Below are 18,523 nucleotides of genomic sequence, written 5' to 3'. Positions count from 1 at the left end.
AGCACCAAGGGCATGGAACAGTAGGATCGATAAGTACTTGGAGGAGAATGGTTTCACCAAATGCCCTCACGAGCATGCTCTCTACGTGAAAGCCAATGAAGGAGATGTCTTAATTGTGTGCTTGTATGTAGATGATTTGATTTTCACAGGAAATAATCCAAAGATGATTGAGGAGTTCAAGAAGGCCATGTCAAAGGAGTTCGAGATGACAGACATTGGGCTGATGGCGTACTACCTCGGCGTGGAAGTCAAGCAACTCGAAGATGGGATCTTCATCACACAAGAAGGATACGCCAAGGAAATTCTCAAGAAGTTCAAGATGGAGGACTGCAAAGCAATCAACACGCCAGTGGAATGCGGGATAAAATTATCCAAGAATGATAGATGAGAAAAGGTGGACCCGACATTGTTCAAGAGCTTGGTTGGAAGTTTACGGTACTTAACTTGCACAAGGCCGGACATTCTTTATGCGACAGGACTCGTGAGTCGCTATATGGAGAATCCAACCACTACGCATTTTAAGGCGGCAAAGAGAATTCTTCGCTACCTCAAAGGTACGCTCAACTACGGCCTATTCTATTCAAATACTCATGATTATAAGCTTGTTGGCTATAGTAATAGCGATTGGGCTGGAGATAATGATGGCCGCAAGAGTACGAGCGGGTTCGTGTTTTTTATGGGAGACACCGCTTTCACCTGGATGTCAAAGAAGCAACCCATAGTCACGCTATCAACATGTGAAGCTGAATATGTGGCTGCCACATCCAGTGTTTGTCATGCAGTTTGGCTACGAAGTTTACTGGAAGAGCTTGGGTGGCCACAAAAGGAGCCAACAACTATTTGCGTGGATAATAAGTCAGCAATCGCGCTCTCAAAGAATCCGGTTTTTCATAATCGAAGTAAGCATATTGACACCCGCTTCCACTACATCAGAGAATGCATCGCAAAGAAGGAGGTCCAAGTGGAGTATGTGAAATCACAAGATCAAGTTGCCGATATTTTTACCAAGCCGCTCAAGTTCGAGGATTTTGTGAAGTTCAGAATTTTGCTCGGGATGACAAATCAAGTTTAAGGGGGAGTGTTGAAATATAAACTTGATTTGTAAGTAAAATATTTTGTAAAGAAATATCTAGAATATAGGAAATAAGTAGAAAAATCTAGAACCTAAGATATTTAATTAATTATCTAGACTATTCTAGCAAATGAGTAGTCCTAGACTATTCTAGTAGCTAAAATTAATTAACTAGTCTAAAATGGTGAGCTATATCACCGACCTATGCCACTATATATATGTGTGCATTTGTATTGTGAAGAAAAAACAAAGTGGTTACTATTGCTAAAACTTTCTTTTACAAAACATACGTCCACACACATTCACAAATCCTCCCACTTTAATTTGTTTTATTCACACTCATATCACTTACACACACACACACGTCCTCTCACACACTACACACTTATTCTCTATCCTCCAAATTTAGCCAAATTTTCCTTTATATTCCAACAGAATTTACACCTAGCTAGAAACAACCTATACGCAAGTTTAAAAGGTATTGCCAAACTATATAGTAACTTTTTATTTTTTATTTTGAGAAGCAAACTATATAAATATTAAATCTTATATAGTCTACCATATAATATGAAAATGAATGTACAAATAAATTTACACCACCCTTATCATAGCATCAATGCATAATTTATTTATATTTTTTTCTCTCTCTTGTTTACACCTTTCTTATTAATCCCCATGCATGCACACACGACTTTTATTTCCTTTCTTGCTTAAGCAAGGTAGCATGGAATATGGTTCTAAATTCTTGATGCCTAAAATTAGATGCATGGGAACTTTAACTTCAACTTTTCCCACTTATAGCAATGATTTTCTTCAACCCTAAGATACCAAATGTCACATTCACATCCCTATTTCTGGAGTTAGCTTGGCTGTATGGGCTACTATTTCCATAAACCTAGGAGATAAAAAGGTATATTTCATAATCTATTTAATCATTTATAACAAATCTCCAGCAAAGATTGATAGAAGCTTGTACTTCACCATCCATACATACATATTATATATTATATAATTCATTAATTTCTAAATCGGCCAAATTCACCTCTACGCTGAACGACCCTACTATATAGGGACATGGGTGCTTGTCCTTGAGAGGGAGAGAGACCGTTACCAAAGAAAGATCCGTTACAGATAATCTCAGCCCTAATTAATTCAAGAAGAGTCTCGTAAGTCTAGGAATTAATTAATTTTCGTGATTTCAAACTAGCATAACGAATCAAACGAATTAATTTTAGTACGTATGATATTGATAATATATAAATATGACCATAAAAACAAACTTCAATCTCCAAATTTCCTTTCACCAACTAATCTATACTCCAATTCATTACATATTACAGAAAGGTTCCGCGAGAAAAAGTCAAAATTCAATTGAAAAAAAGAAATTATCCTAACAAAATTGGGAAAACTGAAAGGTACGGATGTGCCAAAATCATGTAGACTATATATATATTGTTGAATGAATTTAGATTTTTTTACTCAAATCTCACAGGGGTGAATTATTCTAGTTTTTTAAGTTCTTCATTTATTCGCAGCAAATTCACCATGTTAATTACTCACGTAATTCATCACTATGAAAAGTTAATAGTTTCCATTTTAAAATAGATTTATAGCGTGTGTGCGTGATCTAGTGAGAAGATAAAGGATCTAATGGGAATGGAAGAATGTGGTACCGTGATAAAAAATGAGATTGAATTTGCACCGTTAGATTTTCAAATCTTATGACTGATATTTACCTGGGGGCGAAATTTTACCTGGATTTAAATTCTGAAGGGAGCGAAAATTTTATCAATTAACCAAATACCGTTATTCAACACTATATACTGGCTTATTCAACATTATATACTAGTTTATTCAATATTATATACTGGCTTATTAATTATTATTCTCATTTCTCACTATAACCTAACCTCAAATGAGAATGCTATCTATAGTGAGAAATGAAAATGAATCTGAAACGTTGGATATTCAAATCATATGGTTGATATTTATTCAAAATAATAGTATAAAATGAGTTTAACAAACAAATCAATAAAACCTACGAACAAATAAATGTAACATGAATAACATTCTCACCATGGGTCCGAAACTCGAAGAAGTGAAAATTTCACCACATGAATATAGTTGTTTGTGTATTATTGATTTGTTCGTAAATTCGAAGTTGTTAGCTAATCTGGACCATAGATATTAATAATTTACTTATATCTTAATAAGGTGGTTTCCCACTCTATATACGAACCTGATAATAATGCGTCAGTTGTTAAAATTAATACACTTGAACCTAGGTGATTCAATTCATTCATCCAGCAAAATGATGCATAGACCGTAAATCTTGATGATCGAATAGCTGAAAATGATTATTCGTTCCCATTTTATATAATTGTTTTTATTTTAATCGTTTCCTATATATATATATTTTGATGAGTTATTCAATTGGATTAATTTATCGAGGAGATGGGTTTATTATGACTACATATATAATGTCTAGATTAGATTAATCTCGCGATCGTTGGTTAATAAGTAATGAAAGGATTACTTTCGTGAGTCTGTTTTCTTTTTCTTCTAATTAACCTTACTAAATAAAATAAATTCTAATATTTTAATATTTGATCAGGTAAATCGGTTTTTCAAAGTTAGGACTTCCTTTTCTATTTTAATGTTGATATCATATACCTACAATTAATTTATTTGAAAAACACTCCTATTTTCCGATCCTTAACTAATTGAATTTTTGTCAACCTTAGAATTTAAACCATAGTGTCTTGACGGTATTCTACTAAAGTTGTAGCTACAAGAATTCATCACAGCAGTGCCACAGTTTTGTGGTTAGATTGATGTAGAGTAGTGAATAACACATGGTTGAGTCTACTTCGAATTAAAACGAAATTAAATAAAAATTAAACAATATCATTGAGAGGAGGCCACATGAGGTTTGGGCCTTATAATTTATGTTAAAGAAAAATTCAAATATTGGGCTTTCGGAATATGTTATTTAGCTCAGAAAAAATATTGAAACCGGCTTTTGAAAATGAAGTTTACTTCGGCCTCGTCAATCAAGCCGTTTGGAATAGAAAACATAGTTTCATTGAAAATTAAATTTTGGGCACCTGATTAAAATGAAGGATAAATGTCACCTTTTATCCCATCATTTTAATAAATTAAAAAAAATATTTTAATGTAATGATATTATCAAAATGATATCCAATATATTAAGAAAATATTTTTTGTCCTATTAAAATTTTTGAGCTCCCAAAAATTAACTTGGATTGTCAGATAGCCTACAAAATTTGCCTAAATAAATTGAAAAAAATGAAATACACCTAATATAAAAAGGTGTCGTTTCATCTTTCTGCCTGAGCCAATACCTTGGTGTCGACGTCAACAGCTTGGCGTCCAATGCCTCCGCTGTCGCTGCCTATTCCTGCGATAATTCGGCTAAAACCGAAATCGTCGTGAAGTGTGTGTTGCACGACCCGAAGTAGGGGATCCGCGAGTTCGTCTTGGAGATATCGAGTTAGTAAACTTAAAAATCACCCACTAAAATAAAAACTTAAAAAAATACTCACACTTACCATTTTACCCCTTCAACACCACCCTTCAAACTTAAAAAGGCCTTTAAAAAATTCCCGCATTTCACAACCCAGTGGAATTCACAACCAGAATTTTTTGGTTGTGAATTCACAACCAGAATTTTTTGGTTGTGAATTCACAACCAGAATTTATTTTGATTGTGAATTTGAGTTTTAAAGTTTGAATTCACAACTAAAAACATTAGTTGTGAATTCACAACTAGCAATAGAGTTGGTTGTGAATTCGAGATTTAAAACTCGAATTCACAATTAACACTAGCAATTCAGCCGTGAATTCATCAAACTGATTGTGAATTCGAGAATTCACAACCAAAACAACTAGTTGTGAATTCGAGCTTTAAAATTTGAATTCACAACCAAGATTTATTTTGGTCGTGAATTCAAGTAGCCGTGAATTTGAATTTTAAAATTTGAATTCACAACCAAAATAATTCAAATTTTAAAATTTGAATTTACAACCAACAAAAGAGTTGGTTGTGAATTCAAGAACATTTAGTTGTGAATTCATATATCTGGTTGTGAATTCAAGATTATTTAGTTGTGAATTCATAGATCTGTTTGTGAATTCATAGATCTGGTTGTGAATTTAAGAATATCAAGTTGTAAATTCATAGATCTGATCGTGAATTAAAAAACATTTAGTTGTGAATTTATAAATCTGATTGTGAATTCTAAAACATTAATCAATTTTCAATCCACAATCACAAGAAGCCACCCAAAACCCAAAAGGTTTCTTCAATCCAGTGCTACATTTAGCAATTTTATTTTTTTTGATAAATGGAAGAATGAAAATAGAATCATAGTAGTTATCATTATCATATTATCATAAGCATGGATACAATTGATCATCATTATTTCGGCCACTTGCAGATGAAAATCTCCCTAATTCCAGAATCGAATTGTGAACAACAGTGTGATGGAAAAATGATCTTTTGAGAATAGCCATGAATTTCTCTCCCTATAAAAGAATTGTAATGTAATTTCGCATTTTCCTCTCAAAAATTGGTGGAAAATCTGTTTTGTTTGGAGAGCAAATCTTTATTTGTTTAAATTCATTTTCATCTCAAAAAGGTTTCAATGTCTCTCAAAAGGTAAAGCACCCGCATTTCCTTCAATTATAAGTACCTACTATATATTCTATCTAAATTAACAAATTGTTTGATTTTTTTTTGTGAATCTCCAAAATATCAGTTAAACAATGGCAAAATAAATTAAACTCCATGACTGAGTCATTGTCAACTCCATGACTGCAACATACCCTCACAGGTTTCCTGCCAAGCCTTTTTCAAAACAAAAATAAATTCCTATTTTCTTCTCAACAAAAAGGGGAAAGATTGCAAATGGATGAGTTCTCCACATCATATTTATCCACTAAGATATAATTTCCATCTTTTTTTTTCTCTCTCTTTTTGACGTGGCTTTCTGTGTTCCTTAACTTTTTGAGTTTTTTGTCCCCCCTTAACCTTTTGAGTCCTCCACATCATATTTAACTTTTTCTCCCTTTTTTCTTTTCTTTGAGATTCATATTTATAGAAACAAAAAAATTATACTTTAATTTATTAAATTAATATATACGATATTATAAATATTAAAAAGAAATTAGTTGTGTTTGTAGAAGAAAATCTTAAAAAGGAAAATGATACTTTATCGAACAATTAATGAGCACCATGCATATATATGTTCATGGAATTGCTAGATATTTATAGCATATATATGTACAGAATGTGCTGTTTCAGGCATGGCATAGATCACATGATCGATCTATCAAGAAGTTTCTCATATCTAGATATTTAAAATGCAAATTTGGATTTTTGCTGAATGACATTGCAGGATTGTAGGTATGGTGATCTTCTTGAAAATATTACTATAAAATAATCAAACATATAACATACAATGTGATATTATGCTAATTAAATATCTTTGATGCATAATATGATATATAAATCGAACTCGCTCGTTTGTTGCGTGAACAAATCAGTACGTAGCTCATTTCAGATTTCTTAAGGTGAAATACGTACAGTTAACTAAGTGGCAAGAATGTATATTGTATGTGAGCTATATCATCCAATCCTTCAAACACTTTCTAAGTCGAGTTAGTTTTGCACAAGATTTTATCAAATAAGTTTGCTATCATATAGTATAATTTTCTAAATTACTGATCAGCTTATACCATTATCTAAAATAGTGGTAGATTAGATATTTGAAGTTGAAATTCAAGAAACTTTTTAATTAGGTAAAATTGGACCACAATTCTATAACCAATTTTATGTAACACATTATGTTAAACTTTATCAAAATATATGTAGACTGATAATGCTATTATTAGACTATCTCCAATGTTGAGCGTTATTTTGAAGCATCATTTCACTTCAACCTTGCACTAGAGCGACACTGTTTATTGCGCTATTTTTTTTATATTCTTTTATTTTTATTATTATTATTATTATTATTATTATTATTATTATTATTATTATTATTATTATTATTATTATTATTATTATTATTATTATTATTATTAGGGGTAATTACGGCAAAACCTATGAACTTTGGCTTGATTTCAAAACTTTCCATGAACTTCAATTTTTAAATTCCCTGAATTTAAACGCTTGTTCAATTTTTCCACACTTTTCATCTTCCGTGGGTACCGAACTGACATGGCACCTACGTGATAATATTGAACTGACATGGCGTCTACTTGGACTCAAAATTTGACACTTGGAAATAAAGAAAAAAGATAAAAAATTTCATCACCATCTACAGCACCTACCTCTGCTCCACCGCCCACTTCACCACCTACCTCTGCTCCAACAATGCCGCCGCCTCCGTCAACCATTTCACCGCTGGTGTAGTTCGCACCAAAAAGAAGCACCACTGCTTCAAAATTTATGCAATTGCTCCAGTTTTAATGGTGTCGAAAATGCATTCCACTTTCCATTCGTAAAACTTCGATTTTGTCTTTTATGGGCTGAATAGATCTAGGATTCCTAAATTTCTACACCGACAGGAAGAAACACAACATTCGATTCGCAGTAGGTGGCGACAACAGCGTTGCGCCTCGTCTTCAGTCGCGGCTTCTTGATCCATATGATAGGGCGGCGCGAGGCTATGGCGGAAGGTAGTTTGTGTGGCAAACATGGTTTTGAAACCCTAGCTGCCTTCCGACAGCCATGGCTTATTCGATATGGTAGATCCCCTCTGCATCCTCGATTTTCTGCTAAGTTTTTCAAGTGGAGCGGCGGGGATCTCCTCCAGCTAGGGGTGAGCAAAAAATTCGAAATCGAATACCCGAACCGATCCATGCAAACCGAAATTTTAAAATAGGGTTAAGGTACAAATACCCCCCTAAACATGACCCCCCTAGAACGTATACCTCCCCATTCTCCAACTTGGTACAGATTGCCCCCCAAAGTCGAAGAAAAATATACAGATAGGTCCAGCCGTTAACGGCGGTTTAACTCCGTTTCTTCATTTTTTTATTTTTTTTATTTTTTTTGGTCATCACTATTCATCTTCTTCTTCTTCAATTTTCCGGTGAAACCATCCCGCTCTGGCAAATCGGATCTCGAGCTCCTCCGCCATCGATCCGGCGACGACGACGAATTCGAGCTCATCCGCCACCGATCCACGGCGGCGTCGCTCCAGAACTCCACCACCGCGACGTTTCTCGCCGCCTTTAACTTCCTAGCCCGATCCTTCTACGGCGTCAGCCCCAATATGCTCAAGTGGGTCGGCCGCGTCGGCTCCAGGCTCCACTCCGACCTGGCCGGGGAGATCCGATCGGTGGTGTACGAGGCGCTGCGGATCGAGCCGCTGGTGCCGTCGCAGTAGGCCAAGGCGAAGCGCCACTTCGTGATCGAGTCCCACGAGGCGGCGTTCCAGATCGGATCTTCACTCTCTCTCTCTCTCTCTCTCTCAGATCCAGATCGTCGTCGTCGCCGGATCGATGGCGGAGGAGCTCGAGATCCGAGTTGTCGGAGCGGGATGGTTTCGCGGCGGAGCTATTGGCGAGTGAAGTGGAGGCGGCCGCGGCGGAGGCGGAGGCGATGGCCGGCGGCTGGTGGAGAGAGCAAATGAAAAGCTGAACTGTGGGCCCCACATTTAAGAAAAAAAAATTTGGACGGCGTTAGACGTCCGTTTAACGGCTGGACCTATCTGTATATTTTTCTTCGACTTTGGGGGGCAATCTGCACCAAGTTGGAGAATGGGGGGTATACGTTCTAGGGGGGTCATGTTTAGGGGGGTATCTGTACCTTAACCCTTTAAAATATGGTTCAATTTTTTCGGTTTGGTTCGGTTTTTTTTCCATAGAATTTTGGTTTTTCGGTTCGGATCGAATTTTTTAAAACCAAACAAAACCGAAAAATCGAATTATATTTATAATATATATATATATATATAATATTTTAATTATAATTTTATAATATCTAACTTCTAATATTTTTTTAATTTTATAGTTTTTTTTTCGAAAATTTCGGTTTTTCGGTACGGTTCGGTTTTAATTATAAAAATTTCGGTTAATTTAGTTCGATTTGTTCGGTTAATTCGGTTCGGTTCGATTTTTTTTTTAAATCGAACTAAAATATTGTTTGGTTTGGTTTTAGCAAAAACCGAACCATATAACCGAATGCTCACCCCTACCTCCAGTGGCAGGCCGAGGACTACACGGATGTCGCCGAAGGTGAGAAACAGGGGCACGAAGGGGCCGTTGGCTCTGGGCTCCGCGAACCGCCGCTGTTGTTATGCTCAACTTCCAACGAGCTCGACTGAACAGGGAATGGCGGTGAAGTCTGTGTGGCTCATCCCCTGCTCCGATTGAGAGAGAGATGAAACACATGACTAAACCACGTCGTTTTATTTTTCGTCTGACAATTCCACGTCATATTTTCGATAACTTAAAAAGTGTTATGTCAGCTTATAATTTGAGGATTTATGAAAAGCGTGGAAAAATTGAACATGCGTTTAAATTTAGAGAATTGAAGATAAAAATTGAAGTTCATGGAAAGTTTTGAAATCGGGCCAAAGTTCATGGGTTTTGGCGTTATTATTATTACAGTGTTTATTTTGAATTAATTACAGTAAATTTAACTTATTATCAAAAATAGATTGATTCAAAAAGTATCTTCTGAAATATTCTTGTTTGCTATATGCTGGTGATGTAACTAAAATTATAGTGTTAGAACAGTTGTGTTATAAGACTGAGTACTGGAAATGCCCTTCTACGCCTATTTAACATGATTCAAACATAATCATATCGTATAAGACTGAATGTGCAAATTATCAACAAATCAAATCAAGCAACAATATATATATGCACGTCAACTGAAATTTAAAGGCTACCAAAAAAATATCTGAACAACTTTACTTTCAACACGGAAATTTTCCATCTTTAACTCCCATATAATTACCATATTTTATCTCCCATCACTATTATTTTCTGGAATAGGGGACCATGATTTATAGACTTCGAACAGTATTATTAAAAAGAGACAATTTTCCCAAAAGGGTCTCTTTCAAATTTCTTCTTTCTTCTATAATTCCATTTTTCTTCGACTACGAAAAATAGAAATATTGGATTAATACTTGTTCTCATCCATGAGTAGGCTCACAAGAAATCCCGCAATCAGAAACCCAGCCAATCAGCAACCAAAAATTACGATAATATTTACTATTTCAACCAATCAGAGAAAAGATAAGGTCTCCGGTGGGGCGCAAAAGTGCAAAGCCAACAAAAAGCGAATTTAAAATAGCGTAAAAGTGCATCTGGTGGGCCCAGCTCCATTTTAAATAATTGCACTAAAAATTTGAACTTCTGTACATAAACAGAAAATCTCACACATTTTTTTCTCGCCTTTCGCCTTGCAGCCTTTCACTTCGATTTTATTGCTTTATTTCTTTTTTCCTAATTGTTCATACACACACACATACACACTCTTATATATATAGACGTACCAAAAAAAAAAAGAAACTCAATGGTTTCTTTAGAAAGAAAATTGGCTAACATTGTTGGAGGCAAATCAGCTAGGGCTTGCGACAATTGTGTTAGAAAACGTGCTACATGGTATTGCACTGCCGACGACGCATTCCTATGCCAATCATGCGACTCCACGGTCCATTCTGCGAACCCTCTGGCCCGCAGGCACGAGAGGGTTCGCCTCAAGACCGTGTCGTCGCTCAAAACCTTTGGCGACGGACTCAGAATCTCCGTGCCCGCCTGGCACCGGGGGTTCACCCGGAAGGCCCGGACCCCGAGGAAGGGCAAGCATGCCAAGTACGGCCCTGCCGACGGACTCGTCAGCAGCAGCCGTACTCACGTCGTGCCGGAGATCTCCGGCGAGGAGCACTCCCACGACGAGAGCAACGAGGAGCAGCTGCTCTATCGGGTCCCCATATTTGACCCGTCTGTTGCCGAATTATGCATCTCGGTGAATTCCAACGAGTCCGCCAACGGTAACCCGAATGACGGGGAGATCACGCCGGGTTCGGGCCCCGGATCCAAACCCGAGTTCAATGAATTTAGTGAAGATGATATGGCGCATGTCCACGGGTTTCTTCCATCGGAAATGGATCTTGCTGAATTTGCGGCTGATGTTGAGAGCTTGCTAGGGAAAGGGCTCGACGACGAGGCGTTCGACATTGAAGGGCTTGGGATCTTGGATGACGAGAGGGAGAGAGAAAGTTGTTTGGGAAGTGAGAGAGTGAAAGTTGAAGATGAGGAGATTGATCACCTAAATATTGATGGTGAATATATTGGTGTTGGGAGAGAAACTTTCGAGCTGAATTTCGACTATGATTCTCCGATAAATGGTGAAGAAGAGGAGGTAGAAAACAAAGAAATAAGCATGGAGAAGATCCTGAGGAGCAATTTCGAAGATTCTAATAAAGTGTATGATGCGAAGAAGATTTTCTTGAGGCTCGACTATGGAGGCGTTATGTCCGCGTGGGACGATGAAAGGTCGCCATGGACTACGGGGGAGCGGCCGGAATTGAACCCCGACGATTGTTTGTCGGACTGCTTGGTATGTGTGGTTTAGTAAATTAAATTTTGATGCACCGATTTATAAATTTGATTTATATGGTAGACATTGCAGGGCACGTGCGGGGTGGTATACGCGATGGGCGGGCATGTAGCGGCGGCAGGGGGCGACGGAGGTAGAGAAGCGAGGGTGTCGAGGTACAGAGAGAAGCGGCGGACGAGGTTGTTTTCCAAGAAAATAAGGTACGAGGTTCGGAAATTGAATGCTGAGAAGAGGCCTCGGATGAAAGGGAGGTTCGTGAAGAGAGCAAATTTTGTGCCATCTGCAGCTTTCGCTTTGATCAATAAATAGGCTTCATTTTAACTCTCAACTCTTGTGCCTAACTATATGTTTAACTGCCTTAATATTTATGGCGATTTTGTACCGACTATGGCATTTCTTCCCTATATCGTTTGCAGTCAAAGGTATTTGTCTGGCACATAGACGCATTTTTACAAATTAACCTGAATTGGTTTATATTAAGTTATTGAAGGTTAATCGCTTCAATCCGGATCCATATAATCACTCATGTTGTATAACTAAACATTATAGATATACACGCATATGATGGTGTAAGATAAAATTTGATTATTTATAATGGTTTTATGAAATAACCTATATATATGTATATATTGTGAGTAAGTATGCAAGTGTGTTTGAAGGAACAAAATGTACATGTTGTGTTAAATTCGAATCTTGATATATTGTGACAAATAACAATGTGGGAGCTGAGGTTGACATCCATGAATGGTCCCTTTTGGATTTATAAAGTAAAACACATGTAAGCTAGTTGCATAGATGTGATCTTTTATATAGAGAAAAAGACTCATCAATGGAAACTAGAAATATCTTCAAAACTCGATCTTATATCAGTTTGCAGCTGTTACTCGATCGTCTCTCGACTAATTAGAAGTCGTTGGTGGAAAAATGTTAGTTATATTAGTTGAAGCACCGCAGCTGTGATGAGAGATCGGAATTTTAAAAGGAAACAAAAAAAATTGAGGCGTACAAGTACAACCAGTTTTCAGTTTAACTTGGGCCTAAGACCATCTCTTTATGGCCCGTTTTACAATATAGGCTTGCTTTTCGGCCCATATTTACATGCAGAGGTCTTGAAGTTTATTTATTTGGGACATCCTTTTACTTATATGCACAGGTCTTGCTTATTAATTTGGTTATGCCTTAAATTTGGTTCTTTTATTTCTATGATAGTGTGCTCTGTTGTTTTAGATGCATGGTATGTGTAATTTATGAACAATTAAATTTAAAAAAAGTTACTTAACGGTGGACTCGAAACCTAAATCTTCGGCCTCATGCATTAATTACTCTACCATTAGGACTATAAATGAATAGAGCTACTCACAAGCTATTCGAGATTCGGCTTCGTTTGAAACGAGCTGAGCTCGAGATTTTTATCGAGCCAAGCTCGAGCCTGACAATACTTGGCTCGTTGAGCTCACGAACATGTTTGCAAGCTTGTCATCAACCTTCAGTTGAACCTTCAGTCGAGTTAATGTACGAGCCTTAAATGAGTCGAGCTCGAGCTCGAGTAACATATTAATTAAGAAGTTTTTTCTAAATTTATAATGAACTCGAGCTCGAATATCATATATACGAACATCTAACGAGCCAAGCTCAAGCTCGAGCTCAAACTCGAATCTGATATTATCGAGTATCACCCGAGCCAAGCTCGAATTGAGCTCGAGCTTGGTAAGTGGGTGACGACTCGAGCTCGATCAACAAGATAAAAGCTCGAATCGAGCTCGAACACTCGAATATTTAAACGAGCCAAGCTTGAACCTACTAGTATTCGGCTCGACTCAACTCGTTTACAGCCCTATCTATCACTAGACTGACACATGCATATGATATATGATTGAATTCGATAATGTATACATTTCAAAAGTATCTATATACTCCCTCCGTCCCGGCCAAGACGCTACATTTACCTTTGGGCACGGGATTTAAGGAGTTGTAGATTAATGTTTTAAGTGTGTAATAATAAAGTGATAAAGTAGGAGAGAGAAAGTGATAAAGTAAGAAAGAGAAGGTAATAAAGTGATAAAGTAGGAGAGAGAAAGTGATAAAGTAAGAAAGAGAAGATAATAAAGTGATAAAGTAGGAGAGAGAAAGTAATAAAGAAATATTTAATTAGTGTTAATTAAGTGTTAAAATTTCCTATTTTTGCCAAATATAGAAATGTAGCATCTTCGTTGGGACTGCCCAAAAAGGAATATGTAGCATCTTGGGCGGGACGGAGGGAGTAACTTTTAAGGAATTTTGGATATATATAATTTTATTATTATCTTATACTACTTTTCGTCCTTGAAAAATAGTTCATTTTTGTCATTTTGGTATGTCCATAAAGATGCCTCTTTTTATTTATAGATGCTATCTCACAATATATTATCGTATACTCCCTCCGTCCACGATATTGTTTCCACTTTTTCTATTTTGGTCCGTCTATGCTATTATTTCCATTTTCATTTATAGCAGCAGGGTACACAAACTCCACTCACAACAATACCTACTACTATCAACTACTATTCATCACTTTCTTAAAATAGTGTCGTCCTCAAAGTGAAAACGATATCGTGGACGGATGAAGTATATATTAACTTATTTACTTATTCTACCACATGACAGGCTCATTTCTCCACTCACAATATAATTGATTATCATTATTAACACTACCATTTAAGTGAAACTATTTCTCTACTCATAATACACTCAACCATTTTTATTAAAACCCATGTTGTGCCCTTCTAGAATTATTTTTTATAGACGGAGAGACTATTTAAATTAATAAAATTTAAACATATATAAATAATAAATTAATAAACTATTCTTAAAATTTAAAATAAATAAAGAGAATTGGTCTCTTGTGAGACAAAGTGCATGGAAATTAAAGATGAGTTGGGCCGGCGCTGGGGCGGGTCATGGGTTGCTTTTATGGCGGGCCATAGAAGTAATTATTAATATACGAAAAAGTAATTATTGATACTAGTCTACCACCCACGCAATATGCGTGGGGATCATTTTATTTTCATGATGTTAAATAAATCTGTAGATATAATAATATACATATAAATTATATAAGAGTTTGATTAAATAAATATATATATATATATATATATATATATATATATATATATATGCATTAAAGTACTGGAATGTTTTCTTATATATATAAAATTTGTGAATATACACATTCTAACTTCATATTAATCTAATGAGAAATCTACGGATTGAACAAAAAAGTGGTTATAAAAAATTCAAATTTGAGTGACATCATCAAATAATTTGACAATCCAATAAGATTGAGGGTTAAGGGTTTAGGCCGATAGAACTAACTTAAAAATCAACTGAATTGACCTGATTAATCTAAATATTTTTCATTATTTGATTTTCAAATGTCATACTTTACCATCACTCGTTAACAATAAATTCTCACATTATTATAATTGATATCAGTCCCTACATAATATATATATATATATATATATATATATAAGGTAGGGCTAGAATAAAAACACTCTTAAGTGTATAAAATATAAATGGTTTTCAGCTCTTAGATCATCAAGATCTACGGTTGATTCGTAATCCTTTTGAATGAATTCGTGGTCTTGGGTTCGAATCCCAAAGGTAGCAAAAATTTATTTTTCACAATTCGTAACCATGTTGGATGAATTCGTAACCCTGTTGGATAGAATTCGTACATTAAAAAACGTTTATATTTATATTTTAAGAAGTGTTTTTACTGTAGCCCTCCCCTATATATATATATATATATATATATATATATATATATATGGGCGCGCTCCAGTGAGACCCTCTATTTTTTGTGTAACATGAGTACAATGAATAAGACATATAATACTAATGAACAAAACGTATATATAATGAACAAGATGTATATAATGATGAAAAATAAAATTTAAAAAATTCGTAATGAATAAGATATATATACTGATGAACAGGGCCGTATATACTGATGAACAATGCAGTATATACTGATGAATAACAAAATTTAAAATATTATGCTCTCTCCAGGATTCGAACCCTGCGAAAAAAAAATCAGCCTTCAGATACAATCTCAGTCATAGGATTGGTAAAATAAACGCACCAGAACGTGCCCTAAATCTCACTAAAATTAGGGGGTCTCATTGGAGCGGCCCCCTATATATATATATATATATATATTATAATGAGTCACATTATACTGGCAAGAACGCAATCTCCAATTTATATAGATTTATTCAAAATAACCAAATGTGTTTTTCTCTATTGCATAGTGTAAACTCACTAATCAAACAAATCAATTCACACAAATCATTAAATTTAATCAAGTATCAATATAGCTGTAATTCTTCAATATCCTATATTAATAAAAACTTGACCAATTAAGTCAAAATTGATTATTAATTTAATCAAAATAATTAATACTTTATCAATTGATTTGATAATAATTTCTCAATATACAAAAGTAATAAACCTCAACTATATATCAACTAACAACTACTTATAATTAATCAATCAAAAAACAAACAACTAATTAAAACTAAATGTCGTCAATGAGGCCTAGCTCAAATGACAAAATTGAGGCACCCAAAGACTCTCCTTTGTGAAAGGTCTTGGGTTCAATCCCGCCTGTGCGCGGTTAGTTTTTCTATTTTTGTGTGAGTAGTGGTCCCATCTACGTTCGATTATTTTTCCACCTTTATATGGTGTAGAGGTCTCGTATGCGTGCGAGTAATTTATTTATTCATAATAGATACCTCTTGTAATTATCAAAAAAATTAAAACTAAATATCTAAGACACATGAACATTTTATAACAAAACAAATGATATACAATGATTGTTTCAAATTTAACGAACTTTATATATATATATATATATATATATATATAAAACAAATTTATAAAAATTCAAAATCACCATAGAATTATAGAAATATACATATAAATATGCATATTGAAAGTTATAATTGAATATACATATATGAATAGTTTTCTTTTTATTTTATTGGGTCTACATATGCAAAAACATCGCTTAATTATGTTGGGCAAAAAAAAAATAGATTATAGTAATTTTCTTATGTTGTATTATTATGTTTTTTTACGGTAATTTGGTTAGTCATACATGGTATCATTATAGGTTTCAATTTTTTCTAAAAATAAAATAAAATAAAATAAATAGATATAAAATTTATGAATGGTAGATACTTAGTAAAAAAAAAAATCATCACGCCGAAGTGATTGACTTAGAAAAAACGATCATTGATTTGTTCTTAATATAACTTTAATTTCAGATTTTAAGTAATCCTATACTTAATGGCTTTAATATAATAACTCTTATACTATTATTTAGGATAATTTATTAATACCTTTTTTATTTATTGGTACAATATATATATATATATATATACATATTTAATTACAACAAAGTAATAGTTAAATATGGAAAAAATAAAAGTACTATTTTTAGAAAATCGTTACTTGAACAAATCATGTTGAGTAATTAAATTAATTTATGGCAGTATTAATAGTATACTTTGAAATTTAATCAAAGATAATAATTAAGTAATAACATAGTTAATAATTAAGTACTTAATCCTATATTATTTACTAAAATTATTCTAAAAACAGAAAGTTGAAAAAATGAAAAACTGAAGTTTCTATTTAAAGCAATCCGGTTTTGTTATTATATACTCCCTCCGTCCCAAACGAAATGTCCTGTTTTCCTTTTTGGGTTGTCCCAAACGAAATGTCATGTTTCCTTTTTTGGCAATACACTCTCTCTCTATACTTAATATTTAAATAATTTTCACCAACCCACTTTATCTACTTTATACACATTTCTTAATCTCCGTGCCGAAAAGAAATGGGACATTTCGTTTGGGACGGAGGGAGTATTATATAGATAATTAAAGAAATGTAATATTTAAAAAATATTATTTTTCTTCAGGTTGATTATTACTTTTCATCACAATAATGATATTTACCCTAATAATTACTTAGAACAATTCATATTTTCAACCAGTTCCGACTGGCAGAGCAGCAGAGGACGCGAACGCGGATGAAAGGCACGACAACAATGTACTTATTTTGGCCAAGTAGTTATTATTGTAACAAAAAGTAATTATTGATATAAAAAAGATAATGTTTCAAAAATATTATTTTTGTTCATGTCTATTATTACTTTTCGTCACAACAATAAGTACTTTGAATTATCCGGCCAATACACACAACCCGTGTCCGAATTCACCTCTATCTGTGCTCAGAATCGCTCTCCAGTCTCGATCCGATCCTTCTCATTAAGAGTCCCATATGATGGTGATATTTATAAATAAGAAACTTATATTTATTTGAATAATCCTGTATTATATTGGCAATTATTTCGGATTTGTGCTTTGCACAAACCAATCATTTTCCATCCTTTACCGCTGAGACTTTTTTATACCTCTGGGCAGTTTGCAAGAGTCGTGAAATGATTGAAATCATTAAATAAAGTGATTATGTTAACCAACTTTCAAAGATGCATACTACAAAAGCGCCACGCAACCACAAGCTAAATAAAAAAATTTAAAATATAAGGATTTATGTGCACCATTTCCGTATCGTTTAGCCAGGATTGGACAAATTTGATTTATTTACAATTTATGTGGCAACCTGGTTGTGCAAAAAAAAAATTAACGTATTTGCACTGTTAATTAAGTATGATTCCATCTCTGCACGAAAATAAAATTTAATTAAATATTTTCGTTATAAAATATATATTTTAATTTATTTTTAATAATAATTTAATTAATTTGTGAACTCTTTTCTCCACTCATTAATTGGTGGAT

At 34.3% G+C, this 18,523-nt stretch overlaps 2 protein-coding genes across 3 annotated transcripts; both read left to right on the top strand.

The window, feature by feature from the left end:
• Positions 1–493: 493 nt before the first annotated feature.
• LOC131025578 (secreted RxLR effector protein 161-like) lies at positions 494–1,072 on the top strand. Its single transcript, XM_057955377.1, has one exon. It carries the CDS (start codon positions 494–496, stop codon positions 1,070–1,072), a length of 579 nt encoding a protein of 192 aa, XP_057811360.1.
• Positions 1,073–10,446: 9,374 nt separating this feature from the next.
• Positions 10,447–12,114, top strand: LOC130986400 (zinc finger protein CONSTANS-LIKE 16-like). Of its 2 annotated transcripts, none has more exons than XM_057909794.1 (2): positions 10,447–11,678; positions 11,751–12,114. In XM_057909794.1, exons 1-2 carry the CDS (start codon positions 10,632–10,634, stop codon positions 11,985–11,987), a joined length of 1,284 nt encoding a protein of 427 aa, XP_057765777.1. In that variant the 5' UTR covers positions 10,447–10,631; the 3' UTR covers positions 11,988–12,114. The 2 variants fall into 2 exon arrangements, with proteins under 2 accessions (XP_057765777.1, XP_057765776.1); XM_057909793.1 differs by having other exon boundaries at positions 10,477–11,678; positions 11,742–12,114.
• Positions 12,115–18,523: the final 6,409 nt, after the last annotated feature.

The sequence above is a fragment of the Salvia miltiorrhiza genome, chromosome 5 (assembly GCF_028751815.1).
Source record: "Salvia miltiorrhiza cultivar Shanhuang (shh) chromosome 5, IMPLAD_Smil_shh, whole genome shotgun sequence".
Taxonomy (NCBI): Eukaryota; Viridiplantae; Streptophyta; class Magnoliopsida; order Lamiales; family Lamiaceae; genus Salvia; species Salvia miltiorrhiza.
This window is presented reverse-complemented; position numbering and strand designations above follow the sequence as displayed.